This window comes from Xylocopa sonorina, chromosome 2, assembly GCF_050948175.1.
Source record: "Xylocopa sonorina isolate GNS202 chromosome 2, iyXylSono1_principal, whole genome shotgun sequence".
Classification (NCBI taxonomy): Eukaryota; Metazoa; Arthropoda; class Insecta; order Hymenoptera; family Apidae; genus Xylocopa; species Xylocopa sonorina.
This window is the reverse complement of record NC_135194.1, coordinates 7,038,501-7,065,715: the sequence shown is the minus strand read 5'-3', so window position 1 is coordinate 7,065,715 and position 27,215 is coordinate 7,038,501. Positions and strand designations below refer to the sequence as shown.

General features: G+C 32.8%; 1 protein-coding gene and 1 non-coding gene across 2 annotated transcripts in view; both read left to right on the top strand.

The window, feature by feature from the left end:
* Sprt (PDZ domain-containing protein sprite) overlaps positions 1-27,215 on the top strand; it is a 44,827-nt gene that overhangs the window by 6,044 nt on the left and 11,568 nt on the right. Inside the window, exons 2-6 of the mRNA XM_076909701.1 lie at positions 8,940-9,071; positions 10,106-10,199; positions 11,902-11,982; positions 22,363-22,523; positions 26,584-26,769. Coding sequence (XP_076765816.1) covers positions 8,992-9,071; positions 10,106-10,199; positions 11,902-11,982; positions 22,363-22,523; positions 26,584-26,769 — 602 coding nt within the window. The 5' untranslated portion in view covers positions 8,940-8,991. The remainder of the gene's footprint in view (positions 1-8,939; positions 9,072-10,105; positions 10,200-11,901; positions 11,983-22,362; positions 22,524-26,583; positions 26,770-27,215) is intronic.
* Positions 8,438-8,510, top strand: Trnav-uac (transfer RNA valine (anticodon UAC)). The gene has a single exon. It is a non-coding gene; the product is annotated as a tRNA-Val (tRNA).

Sequence of the window (27,215 nt, the reverse complement as noted above, 5' to 3'; positions counted from 1 at the left end):
AGAGAAACGAAATGTTATTGATCATTTGAATAAAGGTGAAATTGCAAGTAATTTAGCGGAAAAGTACAATGTTAAAATATTTCTAATGTTTACGATAAAACAAAATCAATTATTAGTAGAGAAGAGGATCAGTGGGTAGAATCACAGAGAGAAATAAATATAATCTAAATATTTATCTTGAAAGGAATGCGTCCAATGCTGGTATATACTAAAAAATGGTATCATTTCACACGCTTCATGATATACTTGCAAATTTGGTATTTCCAGTCTAAGTATCTAAAAAACTAGTTATCGTGATCTACTTTTTCGTTTACTTTTACGAAGTATATGCAGCGAAGCATGGAACTGACCTGTAAAAGGATTAAAGACAGTTAGTTGGAAAGAATGAGATCGTAACTTTTGACTTTGATAGAAAGCTTGTGTCTGGGCGCGGTATATCACATCGCTGGCGGTTCCAACGATACGTTCCCGTTGGTGGTTTGCTCGTACCTTTACCGAGGGTCAACTACTCTCGCGTTTTGGTATTCACGATTGGCGATGCAGGGTGTACTGGAGTTTCGAAAGGGGACAATTTTTTCTCTAAAAGCGAGTCGAAAATGTAGAAAGGTGTCATTTTCGACATCCTATGCAAAGCGTATAAAATGGTAGAGATCTATAAAAATATGGATCGAAAAGTTATCCTTGATCCAGTTTTGCAAACGCAAACTTTCTTATTGCAGCCTGTTCTACTTGTCAGTGGAATAAAGAATCTTAAAAGAGGTATAATTTGTAATCAACACGCGCACGCATAAAACTATTCGAAACCTTTTTCGAACCTCGAAAAATTTATATAAAAGTTTTATTACAGTTCATAAGGTCACTTTATTCACATTTGCTTAAAAATGCAGTCAGGTACAAGTTGCGTATTATTGAATACGAAATGAAAGGAAATTATTCTTCAGCTCGGAAGAGATACCATGATTCAGTGAGTAATAGTGAAAGATCTTCTCAACCACGAACGATTTCAATTCGCGTGGCCATTAATAGTTCGATCACAAATCTGAAAATCAAAAATAATATTATTACAATCAATTCTTTCATAACGCGGTACTCTTCTAATTTTACATATGTACCAAACTGTATCTTGCCTTTTGTACCAAATTTTATTTCGCAACCGTATGCATCATAACTTGACGCTCTGAGAATGCAATTTTCACGTAACGCAGAACGAATCAAACTGATTTATATTTTACTCGCTTCTGAGTTTCTTCTGAGTTTCTTCCAATTTCCTTATAACGCGGTTCAACATATCAAATATCTGGGTATCAGGTATCCATTAGCGAACAGAGGAACAAGTTATTACTTTCGCTTATGATTTTCCATTATTGGGGTTACACGGTGCAACTGGACGAGTCGATTTATAGTGAAAAAGACCCACTAGCCTGCAAATTTGAACTCGTTCAAATATTAATCATATCATTCAACGCCATTTTTACTATTCAGATTGTTTGATGTTACAGAAATTACAGAGATTGCAAACCACGCGTGTTGAAACTGAAACTGCTTGCTTGAGTAATAGCATCCGAACAAAATAGCAAATGAACAAAATAGGAATCCAGAGAAATTGTATGATGTAGGTTGTAATCAAATACGGTTGGTCATCAATGGTTGGGCAAGAGTGACTGGCTGGCACATTATTAGTCCCATTTTACTTACTTACACAACGAAAGGATGCAATATATTTGCAATTTCTACGTTTTTCTCTCTTAACTGAGCTAGATTAGAAAGTTATAACATGGTACAAACGTCACTTCACCTGCTAGATGCGTGCTGGGGCTTTACTGCATTATACTTCACTAATTTAGTCAATTTTTTACAATAATTGTTTAATATTTTAGATCGTTGAACAATTGCAAAAGCAGATGTAATTGTAATCGACAAATTTTCTGAGAACTGTTGATCAAGTTGTTCAAAATGGTATCGATCTGCCACTTTTCGTGGAAATAACGATCTTCCATTATTATTCTATATTTCAATATAAATCGTTTCTTTTTTATTAATTAAGTCGTTTATATTTTACACTTTATTAGATTAATTTTATAATTAATTAAAATTGAAAAATATTGTAATATCAGTAGTTAATACAACAAGTTTGAATGAATTTATGAAAATGACTTTGATATGATACCAATTATATTGTATGTATCCAATTGACTCGTAGAGAAGAAATTCAGAAATAAACAATGAAATATGTTTTTTTGAAAACCATAACGTGTAAATAATAATTTGTCAACATTTCACCAGGCACGTACAAAGTTACACATTTTTTATTACCGCGGGTGATTGAATGCGCACGATCAAGCATTTCGATTCTCAGAAAGTATGTACGCATTGTACCAACAATTTAGTTGTACGAGAACGTACGAGCGATCCCTCGAATTGCATCGGTGCGTTGGCATCTCTACTATAACCGTACACCGCGTGAACATTCGAGTGAGCATCATCGTAGACCTGAAAGTAGTAGCCTTAACCCTCTCGTTACGGTACTCCAAAACGAGGTTCTTTCGTTGCATAAGTTTTTTCCGTTCTGTTAAGCCGATCACCGCGTGAAACACAGTGACTATACGTAACACAAGCACCAAGAAAACAAATAATGGCAATCGAGTATCGGTCAGAGTCATCGGCGACGTCCGAGGAAATCATTTCTTTTTTCGAGCATTACATATTTTATCTGAACATTTTCCATAGTACGTCATTATGACAACTTTATTTATTATTTGACTTATAGCTTTATCTGTGTCACATCCGTTCTATTTATTTTGCACGCAATTTCCCATTCCTTTTCTACAGTCTTCGAGTATGTATATATTATTTAGAATAATATATAACATTTTTATGTAATTTATAAGAAACGTTTTTATATACATGTGTGGCTGTAAACATAACTAAAACTTATTTCCAGTTTAGATCGTACGATTTTACTAAGATTACTGATAAGATTAACGCAATTTCTGTTGTATTTTAACTTATTTTTAATCGTGAGAATCTTATTAATTCGATGTGTGTAGTATCTTCATAAAAATTGGAATTAAATTTTTAAATGGAAATGTTCCACGAGATGTTTACTTTCAAATGTTGAATCGATTTTCCGTGTCTAAGGCGGATGCGATAACCATTACACCACGGAACCCTTTTTGGAAACTTTTATTTGTATTTTTCGCGTCGAAAATCTGACATTCTATAAAAAAATACAATCATATTATTTTTAAAATACCCAGCTCAGATCTCGTTTGCCGTTAAACGTATACTATACTTACTTCGCTTATTCTCGTTAGATCTACTTTTTCCACTTATCGAATTGTTCAAAGTTCCATCAAACTGCTGCTTCGACGATCGAATTAAGTGTGTACACATTGGCATCTGCTCTACCGTACGGTCCTGATCAATACTTTTGGCACAAGTCTGTCCGGAGTGTCCACACTGAGGGGCTTAACCCCTATCAGCATGGTTTACTCGTGAAAAATTTTACATAAAGTAATCATTTGATTTTCATTTTAAAAGATACGTTCCGTTTTATAATTTATACGTATTACTAATTAAAGTTATATTTTTTATTTTAGTAGAATCGTAATTCATTGTGGCTGTGACTAACATTTGGTTGTGATTTGTACCTAGTAGTTTTAGGGTAAACAATATGTAGTGATAATTTGCGATATTTGCACAAGTAATACTGCCAGATTGAACAGATTAGAAATTTTAAACTAAATTAATTATTATCATGTTCGACAGTAATTTTAGTTACGCGACGAGTGTAGCTCGTTATTGTACGGTATGATATGAAAAACCAATGACGAGAGCTAGATTTTGCCGCAAGGAGTTTAAACGCGGGATAAGAAGTTCCAAGGAAAAATGAACGAGAGTCGTTCAGCCATGATGGACTAAAATGCGCATCCTGCAGACGAGTTCCATTATCGACATTGGCGTTGTTCACAATAGCTTACAGTTATTTAACAATTTTTTTTCTACATCATAAGATATAGATACAGTTATAAATGTATAAATAAACAATTTGTAAAAATACAATAACATCATGTGTGCATGTGAACAGAAAGCTGATAACGTAAAATGGAAAAACTTATACTATAACAGTTTTTCTATATATATATTATCCCATACTTCAGCTGTTCTATTACCTGCTTTTTTATATCAGAAAATTAAGTTTCACAACTTCAAACTGGCACTAGTTCGATAAAAAGTTGTTTATTAAAATTTATCCAGGCGCTGACTGTCCAACAATAGGTGGATGAATTGTGTGCGTCGAATCACGTCTTAACACGTGTTAAAGTATTCTAGAATATCGGTAAATTGACGAGCGAAGCAAGGATAGAGTAACTAAGAAATGACAAAAATCATATACTAGAATCGACGACTAAGCAATACGTAAGCGTGCTCGAATACCTTATTCGACTTGTTCTAAACCCGAGGCTTCGTACAATAATGCCTTCTTAGGCCGTTCGTATCAACTTCGAGGACATCCCCAACGCCATGGTCCATCTAGATGTTTGGACAAGTCCCCAGAGAAATGCGATGCAGTGAGGAAATGTACGTGGCCCTCTTCGATAGCTTTATGCACCTTGCTATTCAATATTTGCCACTAAATGTTCGTATTCTAGTTAAAACTAATCGTTGATGTACTCCGTGCAATGGTTAATCGAACCAGGATCGCCTCTTGCTGTAACGGGTTCATGTAGACAAGCATCTCGATGTCGTATGACCTGTAGCGTACTCGATATGTGTTGGTGGACAACTATGTCTCCTAAGAAGCATCGGTTAAGGCAAAGCACCCTCGACTAGCTGGTTCAATCACCTTCTAATCACTGGGGCTAGCCATAATTTCTGTCGAGACATGTCTACATCTATTGTTTTAATTAAGATTGTACGTTCATTTTACTTTAAAGGACGACATGAACGTAGCATAAAAATCTACAGACTAGTCAGATGTAAAAATGTGGGAATTAATTAACATAAACTATATCTTGTTAAAATCTTCTTTTTATTTTATAAGTAATGGTAATCTGTTATATTATTTTATTGTTAACGTTATTACTACAAAATAGAACATTTGAATTCCGTTTGTTATACAGTACCGTTCACACTGATGACTGTTAGTCAGTCTGTAGTTACAAATTTTGTACGATCGATCGATCGAATAAGCATTTAACTTAAGAAAATATTAGAAACAGCAAGTGTTCGTGATTTAAAAATGATAAAAGATAATATTGCTTTAGGAATGTTAGATTCTTATTTGATTATTTGGGATTTAGTAATTGATATACATATGTCAATTGTGAACAATTATAAAATTGCAAATATATTATAAATTTTTTATCTTGTTATTTGCTGTTGTAAATTAGTAAATGATATGTTAATAGTAAATATAAATTACAATTATTATTTGCCATGTATATATGTAGTTACTAATGTATTGACAGGATGCAGTCGTCCCAATGTAAATTGTTAGAAGACGTCAAAATGTCAAAATGATTTCCGCGTATATCCTCGTGCATTTTTCCCACTGAATCGGTCGCTGGCCTCGGTTTGCATTAATGTCACGCAAGAATATGAATTGAGACTGTCTCTAACATATAGCAGCCAACTTAATCTAATATCAGAAACAAGCAAGCGGCGGGACGTCACGCTTGCCTCTTAAACCCGTACTCGTCAACATTTAATATAAATTCTTGTTTAGAAAAAGGTAAAATGAAAACGTACGCTGCGGCAACGAGATAACCGAGGGAATATATGCGGTAATGTTTAACCCCGCAAGAGCGTTTGCGTTTTAAACGATATCGTGTTACTTCGGAAATGTTCGATTAATAGATGTAAAAATATTTATAAAAAAATACATATGAGAAGATGCGAAAGTGAAGGATAGATAACAGTAAGAAAGCGTAAAAGTAATGGAGAACGGAAGCAAATAGAAGTAACTTTAATTTTTGTTTATTAGCAATTATCGCTGATTCTTTAAATTTTCCAACAGTGCTGCTACTACCATAATTCAAAGCTCGAGCAATGTTAGTGTCTCGCAGTACGGAACAACTTGCTGCTGTGATATCAAATTTTATACATATATTCATACTCGCAGACGAACAGCTATAAGCGTATGTAAAAATAAAATGTTCATTAAGAATGCAGATATGTAAAAATGGGAGCAATGATCCCGATCCTACTAGTCTCACTACTAAGGAGCGAGTCGCGCGGCCATCCAATTAGATGTGACTTTATCTACTGCCATAAATTTACTGGATAGACGTATCCCTCGTTGGTATTAGTGAGGCTAGTAGAACCAGAAGCGCTAGGAACACGTAGAATGATTATATAAATTATAAACATCTTGCTCTCATCGACTGTAGAAAATTGATTTAAAAAAACTGTGTAAACACCAGTACTGACAATGGATGATCTGAATTAAATTCCTTGAAAAAACGTTTCATAAAAAACTTCGTGTGGAAAATTCATTATAGAAAGCTCTTTTTCTATGTGCATACGTATTATATTTAGCGGTTTGAGTGCCAAATGGCGCGATCGCGCTTCTTATATAATATTTTGTGATGAAAAGTGCCGGGTGTTTTGGGCTGCGAAGTCGACGAATCATAGCACGCTCGCTTTTTGTTGATGCGTGACTTTTACGCATTTATTTTACCATTCAGTTTTAGGTAAATTTGAAAAAAAACGGCACAATCGCGATCTTTGGCATTTTTGGATACGGAATCAGACAAATAGTATCGCGCCGCTTTTTCAATTGGCAATTTTCGATTGGCAAATCACAAAAACCCTTGGTACTCAAACGGTTAAGCTTTGTCATTACAAATGAGTTATAAAATAGGAGGTCAATTGTTTCTGCTAACAGAAAGCACGATGAAACATGCATAAACAGAAGGCGTTAGCATCGCCTGCGTTAGAATATTCAGTCATTGTATTCAGCAGGAATACATCATCGGTCATAGAAAGATGATTGCATGAATTTCGATTGATTTTGTAATATTGATACTAATGTATCGCAGTGAATGTCGTTCAATGGAAAGTGACTTCATTTAGATAAAACTGGGTGACTAGATGGAGACAGTTCGTATTGGATAGCCGATATCCTGCCTTTTGTATCAATATCATAAAAGTCGACAGAATCAGTGTAACTGTTTCTATAAATATTTGCTCTTTCTGCTGTTCTCTGTGCATCAATTTCTTTTAAATGCGAAATGGAGTTATAAACATAGTACGTTTAAGTTTCTCTTTGCAGTACAGAACATATTAAGTTGTCGTATGGTGTTATTATATTTTGTCATTTTTTGTATTAGTTTATAGCATTCTTCCGGTTTTATTGGAAATGATTTAACTACATCGACTATCCGTACAAAATTTCTATATATACTTTTATGCATTTTAAGTACTTTCAGTTTAGTATTATCTTTTCTTAATTATTTCCATTCATTACAATTTTGTAATCACCATTTTCATGAATTTAGCAAGGAAATAGGAATTTCTGAAGCGATACTTCGTACCGATATCTCATATAAGTAATTATAGTTTATCGTAAGTAAACATGTAAACAGACTGAATTATTTATGTAAACAGAAATTATTTATGGAAATTACTTGAGTAATACTCAATAATTTTATATTCGTGATATATATGGATTGATAACTGAATATATCAGTATGTCGATGGTGTTAGAAGGCCTATTAATAATGCAACGATAGAATGACTTACTTGATACGGAATGCGTGCCTAATGATGCGTTCAGATTTCTTGGAGTTTTCTACTAATAACGATAACGCTGACTCGGAACTGAATGTATTCCCAATAATATTGATCGAATGAAAAAAATGCAATTTTTAATAAACATTGAAAACGTATGACAATAAATATTGATAACCTGAACGCACCATACTTTGAACTATTATGATAAAAAAGAATCCTGACATTGTTGTCTGTTAATAGTGTACGTAATCGGTTGATTTTAATGTGTTTCAATTAGAGTGCACATGCAAAGATTCTAAAAGTGCATGTGTCTGCAAAGTAGTATTGAAAAAAGAGTCTGCAGCTCGAGTTTTTGCACTGAAATCTTTGGGTCAATATTATACACATTAAAATAAACGCCTAAATATCTCTCAAATCTAATCCAGTTTATCTAACTATAGTCGAAATTATTAATCTTTGTTTCATTAAAATGGTTTTTCTCAAAACAGAAGTAATAGTAGCTTTTTTAATATGAAATATGTACCTTGAGGAAGACGATATAAAATGTTTCTTATTGGAAATTATGAAAGAAAGGTAACAGTTATCCTAACCACTGAACACTTTTTTTATACAACAAGAGTGTTTGCAATGTTACAATTCTATTTTTTAGAAAAATACCAAATCTTCGCCGTAAAAAATACAGATAAAAATCCGAACAAGGGGTTCCGTGGTGTAGTGGTTATCACATCTGCTTTACACGCAGAAGAACGTCGGTTCGATTCCGACCGGAACCATCCCTTCCTTTTTCTTCTTATGTTACATATCTTTTTGACAAATAAGACACCACTCCAACAAAGAAGTCGCAGTTAGAAAATTCCGCAAATGAACGCATTTAAAACGTAGATTGACCAACGTACCGCATTTACAACGACATTAGAAACGTATTTTAATGACCAACCACCGTGTACAATCGACATATTTCTTACTTCAAGATAGAACGAAGTAAAATTCGCGAAATAGGCGCATCTTTGAAAAGTCAACTACATTTTTACGCAAGAAGCGATAAAAATTGTATTACAATAATATCGCGGAGAGTGTTCTATGATCCTAACTTATTGCAGGACGCAACGGTCACTTTCATAATTTCGCGCGTTCGCAGCAATTATAGAATATAAAAAGGGAAGCGAGATAAAAATCTGACCGGCCATTGTCTTCCGTTTCAGATGTCAACGTAGGAGGCGAATCGACGTGGGTTGCAATGTTGCTGTCGACGCTATGAACGAGAGTCGGTGCTACATTAATTCGCCGGTGCTCACTGAACATCAATCATTCAAGCGGAATGGGGAGGCATTCAGGTGTGTGTGCGCGTATGCCGCGCGTACGGACTACGTCTGCACGCCCGAGTCCGCGATTCTGATAATCGCAGGTTATAGTAACGTGTTATTACGAGTATCGCGTTCAATTGCTCGTAACAAGAACGGCCTGGAGTTCAATTGCTCGCAACAAGAAGCGCTATGCGTTACGCATTGATTTATCGCGCATAATTCGAAAGTGAAGATTCGAGAAGAGATTAACTCCGCTTAAAGTAACAATCGCGGACGATTAATTCACACTTTTTATCGCGCTTCATCTGGATACGTTTCTTCGAGTGACGGATTAATCTAACGATTGCATTGATTATGAATCACTCATGCGCTAATTATCCTTTTAGACTATTTATTAGTCATGTAACGCTCCGTTGATACGTTTGAGGACGTTCGAGATTATTTTACGTATACTTTTTGTACAAGGTGAATTGAATTAATATTGATTTTAACTTCATATGACATGGCGGTAAACGGTCTTTTTTTACGTTCCTTCCTAACTCTCTCTTTCTTCCTCTTTCATAAAACATGTAATTACTTTTACTATCAAAATGATACCGCAATTACTTACTGTGTTACTTGAATATAAACCTGTATAATTATCTGTATAAGTATTAAATTATAAGATATGCATATATTTAAACAAAACAACGCATATTGTTGTCTGTTTGTCTGCATAGTGGACATGCAGAAATTGTTTAAATTTGGTTAGGTATATATTTGTAAAACAATATCGTTTGTCTTTTACTGTATTAAAGCGCTTATTCTAGTTGGCAGAGAGAAAAACTTTATTTGCTCAATCTGAATAGGTTTCTATCCAATAAGTGATAAAAATTGAATAATGCTGCAACTTAATTTCAATTTATGGAGTTTAAGTCTTCAATTCAATTAGTAAATATATCTGTAGTATGGCTATTAGTAAACGATTTGTTAATATCAATTACAAATTGTACGATCGCACAGGGAAAAAATGTGGCTGTATCAATTATTGTTCGAACAACATATCAACGAAACATTCATTTCAGGGCATCAAAGAAAAGTGTACTGTTTTATACAACCGACTGCGGTGACGGTGAAGAAGATTTAGGATTGAAAATTCAGCAACGATCAGTTTCTCTGGTGAGTTTTATAAGCTTTATAAACTAAGGATAGATCGAAGATTGTATTTCCCTATTATTTTCTGATATTTTTCTCTCTAACTCCTGACAACCACAGAGTTAAACAAAAAGTAAATTAAAATAGACTTATTAAAATATCCTTTCATTTCTAATCGAAATTTTTTGCTACTGATCTATACTAAAAATCTAATTAAACACAAGACCTTTTAAATATACGTATATATTAATCCATGAACACTTGAAATTAAAGAAATCAGAACTATATCTAGTAGATATGAAAATATTCGTACAGTAAACATATAAATATAAAAAGAATTATTGAATTTATTATATATGCTGTATTCTTCAATTATGATATTTGGTGACTTATAATAAATCACAAATAATTGACATAATCGCACGATACTGCTTCTGAACAAATATAGCTTTATATTACTTGCTACTAATTAATATTAATATTGCAATTTATTATTTGGTATTTCGCTGATGTAAGATATCTGGTAAAATAACGCATTTAATATAAAATGCGAAATCAGACGATGCTACGTTCTTTCATCATTTCATAAAAATCCCTTCGCGTTGTTATGTGAATTTTATATATTTTTATTACCACATAGTCATCATACATAATGGATAGAAAATGCTCATCTTTAAATCAGATCGCGGGACAGAAGCTAACGTATGAGGAATATTATTTAGAAACCACTAACGTATTATTATGGTTTCAAGCCTGACTCACATTACTTGCAAGAAATAAAATATATTTATACTTCCCAATTTATTAGCGGCCTTTCATAAAAACTTTCCTTTATAAACATTTAGGTATAAATGCGTTTATCCATTATTCAATTGGCGAGTAGCAACTTTACAATCCCCAATCTGGCAATAAGTTGTAATGTTTTTTAAGTCGAGATCTGTAGTTTTGATTTCCGGTATAATTCTTTGCACCTGTCCGCCTAGAATTTCCAATTGTACCGTGACATGCCTGAATTTTTCATAGCAAAATTATTCCAGGAATCAATTAATTTTGAATATGAAAAGGTTATAGAAATGAACAGTTATTTGTTTGAAAGAAACTAATACGTATACTGGTGACAAGCATAACATTTTTCAGTGTCATATACGCGTTTCGAAATTTCAAAATTGTTGCTATATTTTGTGGATGAGATTTTCTGTCGCAAAATATAACTTTTCAAAACACAGAACGTTCTGAACAAAATCGTACACGAATAAGTTTTCAATTGCAAATATCGTTTGTACCAATTAATAATTCACATTGTACGACTCTGGCGGGGATTGAATTTTGTGCCTCATTTTATTTCGGCATAGAATATATTATTGTTTATACTGCGCTAATCTCTACTAATCATATGTCAAATCTTTTTTTCGAATTCACGTCAAAGTTCATACAAAAACGAAATCGTGTATAATTTATTTTTTAATCGCATTTATTTGTTCTTTACGTTTACTTTAATTAATAAAATTCGAACATATAACACTGATACGCTCCCGCACATAAAAACATTATTCTTATATTTGATCGATTTTCTTTTCAACTTTTTGTCGTTTTAGTACAAATTGTTAACATGTTCATAGTCTTATTGCAAACATCAATTATCGCTGGATTTAATACTTAACATTGATTTATATTTCCAAGCAAAATATAAACTAATAAATAAATTATCATTTTTCTGCCGTTTCAGACTGCTCTACATACAGGAACTGGAACACAGCAACAATTCCTAGAACCGAGAATGGCGCAGCTGGAAACTTTAGAAGCGAAGGTAATAAATATTCAGAAATTCTTTAATACGAAACATAGACGAAAATATGAAAAAAATCGGAGCAAAAATATATTACTATTTAATTTAATAAACAATCTTACTCGGCTTGCCATTATTCCGTGAAAAGTATCGATGTCACATTCGAAACGGCGATTTAAAGGAAACTGAAAAATCCATTAAATTACATGAATTGCAATATTATACTTAACTCGTTGATTTTTTAAACAAATTTTGTACGCACGTATCACGAAAGAACAATATCGAGCTTACAATAGTTAGCTTTCACAAAAGGACGACGATATTATCTTTTTAAAGGAGTCGATTTCCATTGAATCGGACGCGACATCGTCCGATTGTTTTCAGTATCTATAAGCAGGAAGTTTTTTGCGGGATCTGCGATCATTCTTTTCCTCCTCGCATTTTTTTCCACCGACGGCCTGCAGAAAAGAACAGGTATATGGAAGTCGTTTTTAACCGACCGTCGCGTCGGAAGAAACGCGATTATTGGCGGGTCCGTAATAGCCCCCAGCTTTTTAAGACTGGCCGACCTGTGATTTATATGCAGATGCGTGAACCGAACTGTGTTCCGTTCGGGGCCCTCGAGTTTGGGGCTCGGAGCGCCGTGAGCGCGCGCGCGGGGGCCATTAAAACTGCCCCAAGTCCACAAAGGGACAGCCAATGGCGTAGTATCCTTTGAAATCCTTTTTTATTCTCATCCGCGCGAAAGCAAATTTTAAACAATTGCCCCTTTCCAGCGAAAACTTAACGATTAACTCAGACTTTTACGTACACTTCTAAAACGGTATCAAAGGAAAAGTGGTTTTCTTCATACGTAGAAGTTATGCGTTACTTTTAATAAAACTTTTGTTTTTTTTACTATGAAAAGAATTTCTTAAGCAGCGTTGAAAAATTGCGTATTTCTTTTTTAATTACGATGAAATTCGTATAAGTTGCTACACGCATTACCATAAACAGTAAGAGTTAATTAATGTCACGTTTATTCACGTCGCAGGTTTATTTTTCACTGTGGCATAAATTAATGTAATATTGCTATTAATAGCACAATAGGATGCACGATGCGTGCGTGTGTCTGTGTCTGTTTATCATATTAGAATTATTAAGATACTTCTGATATGGTACAAATTGAAAAACAAGCATAGCAAAATAAATATATAAACGTGTTGCACACAGCTACATGTTTCAAAAGAAGAAACACATTCCTCTAGACAGAAGAATTCAGTGATCGTTTGTCTTCCCCATCAACATTTATAGCTACATTTTCTGAACATCCCCAAGGCGCGATTAATGTGCATTGTCGGAATCGTCGAAGCGGTTACAAGCGCGCTACAAAAATCCATTCCAGCGTTTACACCCAAGCGGTCCAGCGTGAAGTCGTGTTTTGCCATCTTGCAATCAGAATAAGGTGGAAGCGAATGAAATAATGCAAAAAAGAAAAAAAAAGGAAGGAAGCGAAAGACGGAGGGAAGAAAAAAAAGGACGCTGCGTATATGAGACTCGATATGAATACTAAAGAAGAGCGTTGACTCGAAGAAGTTGCATCAACGTCGATAAGATGTTGCCCCTTCGGATCAAAACGTGTTCTCTAGCTGGTCGACGATCTTTGACAGCGGAAATAAATTTGTTTGCTTATACATATACATAAGCAAACAAATTTTATGTGTCTGAATTTTATGCATTCTACTATATAATAGCGATTTCGGTTGGTGTAGAATTAAAAAATAAGATTTGAACAGCCTTGTACTGTCACTGTATATTCCTTTCAATATCCCCTACTAAAATCATACTATTTTGGCAATATTTTTGTTTATCTATTGAAATACTCGAAAAACAACGATCAAAGTGGCTAAAGTGTTACCTATACTTTTTTAAGTTAATTTAACTCAGTTTTTACGACTACATACGAGGGTCGACTATATTTTAATCTTCACTACTCGGTTAGAATAAAAGATGACATGAAGTAAAAGGAGAGAATTTATAAATACAGTAGTGAATGATGAATAAAAGAAAATAGTTTGTTTCACTTTATTTAACATTTCAGTTTATTCGTGGTGCGACTCGTATTGGTCGAAGTTAAATTACTGTACGCCTTTGGGTCAAAAGACTCGGACAGATCTGATCAGCAAGATCGCAGATTCAGGAGTCACTGCCCTTTACAGTCTGAACGGCAATACATACTCCGAGTAAAATTTCTTCTTCTTAACGTGTTGGATACATTGCCTTCCAAACATTCCATATTCAAGAAACTGTTCGCAAAGATATTCCGACACAACTCAATACAAGCAGTCACAAATAGAAGAAAATTTTGTAATTTCTTAACAGATTCCCTGATAAAACCAAATCTCGGATGTACTGATAGAACTTACTTCGTTAAAATAGAAAAAGTGTCTTTGAGCATTCTTACAAAACAATTTCGTGTAATTTTCTAATTTATTTTTTACTTTAATAATTGTTAATAATTGTACGAATGTAACTATAGTAAACGCTTCTACAATCGCGGTTTCCATATAACGTATAGGAAGAATTATATAATAGCAATCCTCTTATAACATGATTTGTGTATAACGCAACTTAATTAGTTTAAGTAATTTCTTTCCAAACGCATACTATCTTTTAAATCAAAACTAATGCTTGGAACAAATTATAAAATTCTGAGAATGCAGTTTTCATATTGTAACGTAGGAAAAATTAACCTCATTTATACCAGCTTGCTTACTTAAAAATTTACTTCTAGATTTATACGAATTCTAAGTTTTATAGATCGCATAAAGTTTAGCGTAAATCAAAAGGAAAGAATTATATTTTCAAGAATTGGTGCCACTTTTATTGGCCTCTGCTGAGTAATGCACGTCCACCCGCTAATTGCATCGATATAACAAGCATTTCAATACCGTTACACGATGCGTAAAACCTACAAATAGGTATACATAGGAATCTCTGTAGATTGTATTAACCTGGTACGCTTTCGTAAAGCAAGAACCATTAAAACTACCCTTAAACCTCAAGTTTCCCTTCCATGAGCGTAAGAACAGAAGAACTTCCAGCTTGACCTACCATGTAGAATTCGAGTTATGCAATGGCTGTGCACGCGAATTTGGACCAGACGCGTTACTGTTCGCAGCACAGTTAAACGAGTTCATCGAGGGTTCAAAGGATGCGTGCACGTATACGTCCATGCCGAAACGAAGTAAACGTGAACGCGCACTTTGATACCCGAACGTAACTATTCCATCGCGCGATCACAAAAGGAGATTATCTCATAACCGCGGCTCTTCTTCGCGCAAATTCCACAATAAATTCCCCCCTTTACCGCGTACGCGCGGCGTCTATCAATCTCTTGGCAGCGTGCTACGTGTGCATCACGCTTCCACACGGCGAAATATTCACGGAATCCCCGTACGGAGATCGGCATCGGACCGTTCCCACTTTTACTTCCCAGCGGGAGAGAAGAAAGTGTTAAATTTAATACAGTCCCCCGGTTTGTAATATGTCTATCCTGTTATACAGGGTGATTCTCCCGCTAGAGGCCGCAAAACCAACGGCGGTTGTATGCGTGCATGCTCGACCGACGCGTACGGAGGGGATCGCCCTCGACCGTAACGCGTACCATGGACGGCCGTTCGTGGGAACAATGCGAGACGTACGATTTTAAAAGTCCAAATAACATTCGTCCCTCGAGAATGAACATTTTCACTTACAATTCGGGATAAATCGAATTGGCCAGGCTCTTCTGATTAAAATGAGCCCAAGCATGAGACAAATTGGACTAGCTTTATCGATGAGCAATTAAAATAATGTAAGCGATGCTTATAATGACTTTAAAATTGTTTATTGTCGTGAGATATTAATTCGATTGTGTCATGTTTGGGCTAATTTTTGTTCGTAGAAGGCTCCAAGAGATATTAAGTTAAGGCGTTGACTTTGAGTCGTCCATGATGATTATACGTATTATGCCAAAGAGATTATTTACTTAGAAAATGAATAGATTTGTATCTTTCACATGTAACAAAAAAAGCAATAAAAAGATGCATACTTCAGCATAAAGAGTACTTTATAGATCGTGTCAGGTTGTAATTGTATTAAGGAAATTTATTAACTGAAAATTATTTTATTAAAGGAAATGCATTTCCTTTTATTTCATTTACACGAAATTTTAATCTTAGTCTCTTAATTAAGCTTGCGGAAAAGTACATTCATTATTACACTAATATGCCAATTGTGCTTTTAAATATCGCCAGAATGTTGTTTTAAAACTCTACATTTAGGGAGGTATGAAAATAGATATTCTTCAGTAAACAAATTATGACAGAAATTAACTAAATAATGTATTTTAAGAATGATACAGATATTAAGACTTTCTATTCATGTTAGAAATCAAATAAACATTAAATAAAGTGTCAAATGTGTTCCAAATGTTGTTACACATAAAGGACCGATACAAATATTTAGAGAAAAACGAAATTTCGTGAAATTTGTATAGAATAAAACTATTTTTCTTCTACGTCTTCAACTGTTTCATAAGTAGGAGGCTTGGCATGTTTCACATCATTTATAAAATAACATACTTTTAATACTATTACTTGTTTCAATTTAAAAAATGTGTTAAATATGTGCATATGCACAAAGATTGTAAAAATACTATTCAATTTCGTTTATATAATTTCTGTTTTTAAAAACATCAATTTTCACAGGCTTCTACTTATGTAAGTCAGTGCAGACTTAGGGGTAGCATTCTTTTAGGTTTTCCCATTGTTTAGCGCATTCGGAAACGTCCGCAGTGATTTTCTATAATAACCCGAGCTTTTCTTAGGTTTTAATAAAAAATAATTTATATTTTTGTACGTTTAGCAATAAACGATCGGTTGAAATATTTTAGTTATAGATTAAGTTTGTATATTTTATAATTGCGTGTTCTACTCTTCTTATCGAATATAGTAAAATGTGGGAAGGCCAAGAGGACGCTTGTGTAAAGCAGTGGTTGTGATACAACTAATAAAAGAAGGTGAAAGAAGTAAGACACGTGTAGAAAGAGAAACAAGAAAGACAGTGTGCTGAAAAAGTGGCTGTGAGACTTTTATTGTCCTACGAGTCTCAACTGCAACGATTAACAGCGTTTCTGCACATTAATGGACGTGCGTTTCAGCGTTCTTATCTTTACAGTTTACTTAGTTGCCGGGGTTATTATTTTATACTGCCACAGTGAACGTCTAATTAAAAATAATGAAATATATACCAATAATTATTGTTTAAAATATTCAGTAGAAAGTTTCAAATTATTTAATCGCTATGAATACAATTTGATAATTGCGTTTGAATCCTATTCGATTTCTCTCCCGGGAAAATAAATTATTTAACACGAGGATTGAGAAAAATGATGCTCTACTTATTCTGTATCGAGTATTTATAATTATCGTTATACGATTTCGTGCGTGCATGTAATTGCAAAATATATTTACTGCCAAGTTATGTTTCCGCTATGGTATCGCATTAATTATTTCTGAATAATCGTATCCGATACATAAGAAAGAATAATGTAGATTAAGCGAATAACTAAATATCCAACAGAAATAGTACTACATAAGTACTCATTCGACACAATTTTGTATAATTATATATAAAAGAATGTTTTGCACTGATTTGATGATATCAATATCAACGTTCGATATTTTATTTCAATATACGATGGTGGTTTCCTTTATTTATACAAATATATTATTAAGAACATGATTCTGAATAGCTTGTCCTAATAACTTATTCGGCAGTTTCTTAAAGTTTCCGAGATATTTGCAAAAAATTAGACGGTCAGGCAAGTAGGGGCGTATAGTCAAAATACATATTAATGGAATAGTAATAATAGTTTTTTCCAAATATACATGGGTATGAGAGCTCAACAGATAATGTTTGCAGAGACTGATTTCTAGGGTCGTTCTAAGCAACTTTTCCTTTTGCCAAAATTTTTGATTCGGCTTTGTTTCTCAATTATTAACGAAAAAACCTTAGCCGATCTGAGTGCGAAAAGAGGCAGGACTACTTTTTAATATTAATTATATATAGATTTCACTCTATATTTGGGAAAAATAATAAATAAGACAAGAAATAATAATTTATACAATATTTTATGGTACGTTACACGTATTAGTAGCATTAAAACTACCATCATAGATTATTTTTACATCTTCAATAAAACAAATTGCATTCAATATCATCAATTTTCTCGCTTGACTTTACACATGTTTTAGCTTTTTTTGTTCATTGGAGTTCAGATCACTTAATTTAAAAAATAGTCAACCAATTTTTATGATGTTTATATCAGTTTAAACCTAAATACCTACTAATTGAAAACTAATATGTTTTTTGTTCATTGACTGCGACAATTTTTTAAAAAATTTACTTTATGGGCGTACCTGGAGGGTGAGTCGATTTAGTTGGTATATATATATATATATATATACACATACATTTTTTTTTCAATATCCATCTCTCTTTTTCTTTCTTCTCTGAGACACACATTTAACTCACCCCTTATTTATCACTAGCGAACGTTTGACTGGTTGAATAAAGCATGCCCTTCTGTAATGTTATTTATTGAAACATCAAAGTTTTTATCCTCTAAACGATATGTATGAATATTATGTATTCTGATACCAATGATATCGATAAGTGGTGACTGATAATGTTTCCTTTACCATCTTCTTCTCTATTTAACTCTTTATGATTCTGACACTGTGATAAGCTTTACTGGACTCTCAAGTTTACACTCTCTCTCCTGTTTTCTTCAAATATTTCAAATCTTGATCAATTAAATTACCGTGAGTTTGTTACGGTAAATTGCGTTTACTTTTGTTTTTAACTTCTCCATGCTGTTATTGTTTTTAAGTTACACCTTAAATTTAATAAAAATCTCATATTTCCAATTTCTTTTGTTTTCAAATTCATTTGTTTCGAAAACAGAGACAGAAATGAAGAAAGTTCCTTTTCTTTTTGACTTAGAATTGTGTACAAACTTAACTCTAATGGTCGAACCGTAAAGACAGTTTCGCGTAAGAAATTGGTGTTGATAACTAGCTTTAAGAATATTGAAATCGGAAATGATTTTTTTGCAATGTTTGTTCTACCAATTCTTTATATATCGCTGACAAATTTCCATTTAATAGTTAAGTATAGACTATTATACAGTAACTATTGAATAAACAAGGTCTCATTAAAAAGTTGAGAACTTTAAATGCGTACAATTTTTTTAAACAAATTTCAAATTAACCTTTTCATAATTAATTTTATGGTACAAAGTATGCGGTCTAAAACAAAATTTGAAATGTCATACGGATTATTTCATATGACTTATTTTATAATATGCAACAAAATACTATTATAAAACAAGATACTTTGATCAAACTTAGAAACTTGCAAGTAAAGTATTTTTTGTGGTTTCTTATAATATTTTGTATGTAACTAACTGCTGTATAACATTATAGTTAGATCTCTAAAAAATGTTAAAATCAAAAAGCTAGTACAAACAAGTGGGTTAATTCTGAAACTGAAAATAACAAACTATTACATTTTGATAATTAAGAGAAATATCTGAATTAAAGCAATTTTCATTAAAAGTATTACGTATTAATATGCATCAAGTAACATGTTTCCTCCAGACTTTCCTCAGTATTATCTTCAGTTCCATGTTCTACTTCTTGTAAAAAAGTATTTACACACAAGTAACAGACAAAGTTTATTCAAAGCGTGTGAATGTCTGCACGACATGGTAATCAACATTCCTCGTTGTTTTTACGTGATTTTTCTAATTTTCAAACCGTGTAAGAGTGAAATCTAGGGCAGGACATTCTTCGCATTAAGGACAACTGAGCATTAACAACATTGTCAGCATTAATGTGCGCTGTTCTTTCTTCGTTTTCTAAGTATCTAAACCGCTTTAAGGATTGCTGTGCCGTGAAATTTGTTTAATCCAATAACTGTACCAGGATAACAATTTTCCCTAATTCTCGAACCGCATTATAAAAGTTATCGTATTATACAATAATTGCCTGTAATTAGACATACCTTCTATCGTATATTTATATTTTTACATAAATATTCACAATTCGAGCAAAACAATATTGATTTAGCTTTTTACTTTGAAAAGTGAATTAATTTGCGTACCATAACATGCTTATTTTATATTTTCATGTGAAATGAATTATGTATGTCGCTAATAATTATGTACGACAATTATTTAGGAGTAGGATTTGTACTAAAAATTTATAAAAACTAATCCTTCGTTATGACGAAAGTATGTTAAAAGATACAATAGACAATTCAATCAGTATAAGGATACATTAGTGAACAATTAAAAAGTAAATTTACTATTAGTATAATAAAATTGATCAATAACATAAAGCGGATACTATCAATTTAAATAAAACCTTAAAAGAGGAATTAAAGATTTTTATTGCTCGATAAGAGTAGCTCGATAAGAGAGAATGCACTTAAATGGTAAAAATAGAAATCTGTACTGATAATTTAAAAAGAGAAATGAGAATGAAATATTTATTGATGATTAGAAAAGGATATCCGGGTAGTTGTACATTTTCTGCGAACGCATTTAGTCAATGGCCTTGTGTGGGACACACTGTGCGTACCAAGTCCCGCATTGCATCCTCTTTTCTATATACAACATAGTTGCCGTGCAATTAAGGCTGGCATTGACCCTGTCTGTTTCGTGCTGCCAGTAGGAGAAACCAAGAGCCATTGCTTACTCGAACAGACCATCGAGCATCGTGTGCAATACCGTGGAAATCCATTACAGTCGGGACGTTTCGTTTCGATACGCGTTTTCTCACGCCCTCATTTTACAAAACACTGTTTTTAATGAAAAAAAAACATAGCGTACACTGTTAGGTAACATTTCTATACGAAAATATAATATTCTTTTAAGTCTGAGACTGTTTTGAAAAATATTCTATTCGAACTAACTTGTTGCATTTGATAAAATATTTGTTTCTGTGGAATTTTCACGAAACTAACTGTTAGTTTATTTTTATATTATAGTTTGCAATCTGTACAATAAAAGTTTCGAGGAATCTAACATTTTTGGAATATTTATTGAAAACTTAGTGTAAAATGGATAAGAAATCAAATTATTATGCTCTAAATTTATTTAACAATATTACGCGATGTTAATAATAAAGCATTGGTTATTGCATTGGTAAGTAACATATTAAAGGTGTCAATTTAAAATTTAATCTGAATAATCGTGTAATATTATTATATTACTATTTATTAAATAATATTTGGAATAAATTATTTGACTTTATTGTAGGAAAATTTCTATTTCAATAATTATCAATCCCATTTGAACAAAAATGTTTAATCTCACCAATTTTTCTGTGTCTGTTCTGTTCGGGACTTATAAGATTAGAACTTTGTTAAAAAAAATACTACGCGTAATAAATTCAAATTTATTTTTTAATCAAGTTCCCTGATATTGTTAACAAAGTTTTTTAGTCAGTAGTATACATATGTAATTTTTATAAAGGGAACTGCACTGTCAATTGCCACAATCGCCATCTTTATATTGAAACTGTTAAAATTACTTAACATTTGTATTCGTTGGTGCTTGGTTAGATAGATAGTTCATCAACGCGTTGAAACAATTATTATTATAATTTTCCTTAATAATTTTCTAATATTTTAAATTATAATTTCTCAGCACCGCTCCACAAGAAAAGGTTTGAAGGCGTTACTTTGCAAAATCTTGGTGGCTAACATCTTCAAACCTTTTCTTGTGGAGCGCTGCTGAGATTCACTTTAATTCTAACAATACATAAAGTGTTAGCAAAATCACAGAATTATTCTTGTGATTGACGAGATACGATCTGACTTATACATTAGAATCATGAAAAATTAGGTTTGTCGTATTCACTTCATGAAACACACTCCTAGTGGTCGTTTAATTGATATAATGCTTTTTGTTATTTTTCTTTAACTCTCGCTTTCTTTTAATTTAAAGTTCTACCATTATTTCGTAAACTTAAATCTTAATATGAAATTAGCGCGACAAATCATAAATATTCTGCATTTTCCTTTTCTTACCAATCTATGCGATGCATTTTGTTAATCGTAGATACGTTAATTTTCAAATTTAATTGTTAAGAGATTAAACTATAATTAAAATACACTCTTTCTAATTAATATTATTTAGAAATATAGAAATATAATTATAGAATAATATATTTTGCGATACATTCGAATGTGCAAATGGAACCAAATAATGTACATTCACATAAATATAAGTTTGCAGAGTACAAGAAATATAAAGCGATAACTATTCGTTAATTGAAATTTTCGATAATCTCAAATTTTTTTTCTCAGATGGCCAGTATAGAAGTATCGTTATCAACAACACCGAGAAGAAAAAAAGGTGGCAGCATTACCGGCGGAGTGGCGTCAACTGGCCATCGAAATAGGAATCACTACAAGGAATTAGATGCTCTTCGAATAGCATTGCGCGACAAGGAGAACATCATTCAAACGTAAGTATGACTTCACTAAAATGTTTCTACAAAACGAAAACAAGATATTGTTGTAATCAATATCATGCATTTTTTATGCTCTAACAAGATATTAAAATATGTCTGAACGTAGTTGTGCGTGATGTGAGTATATTGAATTAATTATCAAAATATAAATGTCCAATTTAATTCGATGTGTACGTAAATGTAAATTTAAAATGACACCAATTTTATTTTATAATGCAAATTTAAAACAATTACAGTTATTGCTATTATAGAGCATTTCAAAGGAAAATGTAACTTCCTGTTTGTTTCTTTCGTATAGACCAAGGAAAATCTCTTTAGAATATTTCAAGATTGAAGAAAAATTGTTGCTTTAAAAAGAAAACAAGAAAAATTGTAATTAATAAGTAGCTTCAAATATTATGAATATATATCTTTCAGAAAACAATTTAAACTGAAGCTATTAAAGTTCTGTTATATGTATATACGATATATAAGGATGTGTGCGTTACTACAGTTATTAAAATATGAGTATCTTTCCATAAAAGTGATACAGGCATAAAATAATGAATAAAATTTTTTATCTTTTATATTTGTGCTCTTCAAGAGTGTACAGAAAAATCTAAGATAGTATTAGTAATGATAATAATAATAAATAATGTAAAATGTAGTTATAAAGATTAAGTTAGTTAAAAAGAAAGATATAATCCATTTGTAAATCTTTATGTTTAACTGAAAATTGATATTCTGACGATGACTTTAACGAATTCTTCACCTTGACAATAAAATGCTACTCATTATTTTTAAAAATCTGTATTACTCTAGAATCATTCGATATTTATCTTTCAATGATTATTAAAATTAGTTCTATACTTTACTGTATAGTCGTGAAACTCTCAATCAGCAAAAGAAGAAAATTTGACGTTTCATTATAAAAAGTACAGACAAACAAAATTTGTTAAAAAATTACTGTCGATATTAGTAATTAACACGAAATAATTTTTTAAGCGTCTATACCACTTGGAAGGGAAAGAGAAGAAAAGGTTTTAAGGAAACCATATATCACAACGGTACTGTTTTCCTCTAATGAATTGTTGTAATTTTCGCACGGATGGAGTTATACGAGTACCACACGTAGGCGCAAAGGCTGGTTTACTTTATCATCCAATTATTACTGCTGCACGCACAAATGTTCTGGCGGTGCGAGTAAGAAATCTGAGTGCACGCATTCCATGGAAAACTCAATGCGGTGAAACAGCGATTGGAACATTCCATCTAACTGTACAGCCGTATAAAATCTGTTTATCTGTCAAAAAGATGTTACTTTGTGGCAGTCTTTGCCAAACGGTGTTCCGCAAGCAATCACTATGTCTTCAGTTGTGTCGTACTCTGTTTAGTATCATTGTTAGAGTACTCTCCACAGAATTCCACATTTTCATTCATTTTTCTTTCAACACTGTTCTGTTATAATTTGATGTTCGAGGAATCTTCTTGCAATTATTTGCAAATGTTCAACAGAAACGTGACTTTATGTATTCCTTTGATGAAAAGCCTTTCCTTCAGAATCTAAACTGTGCTTCGAATCGTTATTCAATTGATAGTGGACATCTGTCAATAATCCTTGTACTCGAATAATAAATTTATCGTGCTCCATCGTTAAGCACTAAATTTGCTATGTCATTTACGATCGTGCAATCCTACACCATAACGGAACCGCCTCCATACTTTATTGTTTGATTTAAGTACTGTACTCTCTCCTGGAACTTTACATACAGTTTTCTTCATATATAACCTCTCCAATCATCTGAACCGAAGACATCGAATTGTCTTTAAACTCATCTAAGAACATCATTTTTTCTAGAAGACATTATTCTTCTTGCAAAGTGCAATCTTTGATTTATTCGCGTTACTAATGTAAAATTACCATTTTCTCTTGGAGATTATTAGCCGTAATATTCGCGGACATGATTTGGGATAGCAGGATTTCTTTTTATTTCGATAATTATAGCTTTCTCCTTTTTTTCTTTGCGTCAACTTTATAATTTGACCATCTGGAACAGTTTTGTTCGCCCGGTTCCTGATTTCTTTATTATGTAATCCGCTGCTGACTTTGTTCTCTTTTAATGTTTCGAAATTTCATTTCGAAAGATTTTCTATTCTTATGTAATTTCACTGTTAATCTTCTCGTTCGAATTGTGGGGATTCTGATTTTCAGACTTCTCGTTTATTACAGATACATTGTTCTTAATGCTTCTTTTACATATAGATTAACATACACGCTTGATGTGTTAAGTACTTGAATACTTGAATTATTCAATACTTTTCTTGTTCACTGTGTATAAACATATAAAATGCGTAATAACGTTGAATTATTTGATAGAATTTTCCATTTTACTGTACATAATCTTTTTTCTTTTAAATAACTTCTGTCTTCATCACAAGAGTAGTAGGAGGACATCTATATAATTATTTCCAAAAATGATGCGTCTAATTTATGATAAATTTTGAAATTTTTTTAAATATTTCACAGATGAAAATCAAACGGATTTAAATTAGGTAAACGAATCCATATCGTTCGGGTGCGTCATCGTGTATGTTGTTTCCTTACAGCCCATTTATAGTGAAAAATATCTTGCAATTTCCAAATTAAATACTACACTTTGTTGTTAATTTTTTTTAAGCACTCTGTATATAAAGCAAATACGAACATGTAACATTGTTGTTAATTTTTACGACTCTGAAATTATGATGATTTATAGAAGTTTTATCTTTACTTTAAACCGGTTAATTGCGTTTTACGTTAATCCAATACTTTATTTCGGTGTTTGTTGAACCAAAATGTAATTCTTCCTCGTTTTGTTTTTTACATTTTCGTTTTTTAACTAGTTAATGCGGTGAGTTCTTTTTGATAATGTTACAGTTACAAATTGCGCGTAACTGAGAAATGCATGAACCACAAAAATGTGATAAAGAAAATGTAAGATGCAGTATTGCATTAAAAATGTTAATGCTCATCGTACTGAATATATAAATTGAAAACAGTTTGTTGAACAACAGTGGAGAATATTTGCAAACTAGTTGAACAAAAGGCGAACGAATCAGAAGCCGGGTCTCACGGATAGGATGACCAAGAGATATAACATAATACGAGTTCATACGCACTCGGCCGCAGCGCCCATGAAAACAAACGACGCATCAGCGATTTACTCGTCGTGGCCATCAGTGAAATACCTTGAATCGAATACACGCGTTCGCATGACATGCAATTTTCTTCCAGACGAAACATAAGAAACGATAAAAATCGAATCTCGTAATACTCTTCAGATAGAAAAAAATTCACTTCTTCCAGTTCCTCCTTCGCGTTTCTAAACAAACTTGCAATTATAAATTCGATGTTCTTTGGTGCATTTCCTACGATATTGCAGCTTCCATGGATTTACTGAGTTAGATCGTTTGATTCTTCATTTTTTGTCGACCAATTTCGCAGCAATCATGATTGAATTCATAACGTAGTTGATAATACGTAACAACGTTCATGGTCTAGTATATTTAATTAACTGGTAAATATTTTTAAACGAACAGTTTAAGACCGATCTCTGTCTACGGATAAAACGGCTGATACGATTTTGCTTTATTACACGCAGCGTTGAGTTTGAGATGAGATGGTACGTACTCCACGCTACGTGTGGCTTGCACCACTAGTTCTTGCGCCATTCGTATGTACACTGATAATAAGCCACCATTGTGTAGGACAGCTCATTTCTCTTACGCGCGGTTCGCACAATCTCATTCGTGCGAAGAGTTTAACAATTTGTTATAGAAAGGCGGTGCGCTTATATTCATGTCGCACGATTACTTCAAGACTTTTCCTCTCTCGTCGACTGAACTTAGAAATTGTGCATGTTGAATTACGTATAAAAGAGGAAAGAGTTGACATTAATTTTTAAAATATAAAATAGAATATAAAATGAGGATGACAATCTGTTCACGCTTTACTTGTTACTACCACGCTATTGTTATTGTTAGCATTAATTGTCATTGTTATTTCGAAAAGCTACTTAATTTTACTACGCTTCAGGTTGAAAGGACAACTGTGCAACACGTTAAGTAACAGATTTGCGTTACGTAATGGCGGTCCTCCTTTGTCCGAGGCTGACAAAAAAGCGACCGAGGAACGACTTCAGAGATTGCGGCAAGACGCGGACAATAAACGGCTGGCGATCAAAAATCTGAAATTAGCACTCGAACGTTTAGATATTACCGAGTAAGTAGAAAAAAAATTGCTAAATATTAATTGAAATATTTCAATTCTGATAACTAATAATTTTAACAGTAACTTAAAATCCTACAAGAGTTAACAAACAAGCTGTTTTCTTCGTAATAATTCCACATATTGAAATGAATTTATTTTTTAATTATCTGGTGCATGGTCAATCATTTAGAGCCTAATAAACTTAAGCAAGGATGTACGCACTCGTTTTTCTTTTTAACAGGCTGTTGCCTTCTTTTTAGTTGGAGAGAAACAATATTGATAATAATTCGTTAACTATGTGCAGTATTGAAAGATATTTCAAACAAATGTAATATTGGATAACAGCTGTTTAATTAAAAAGGAAGTAATAGTTTGTTTCACTAAAAAGGGGTATATTTCGAGCTGGAAGAAAGTCCCTCGATAACAGTACAAACCTAGGAAGGATTATATCGCTATCT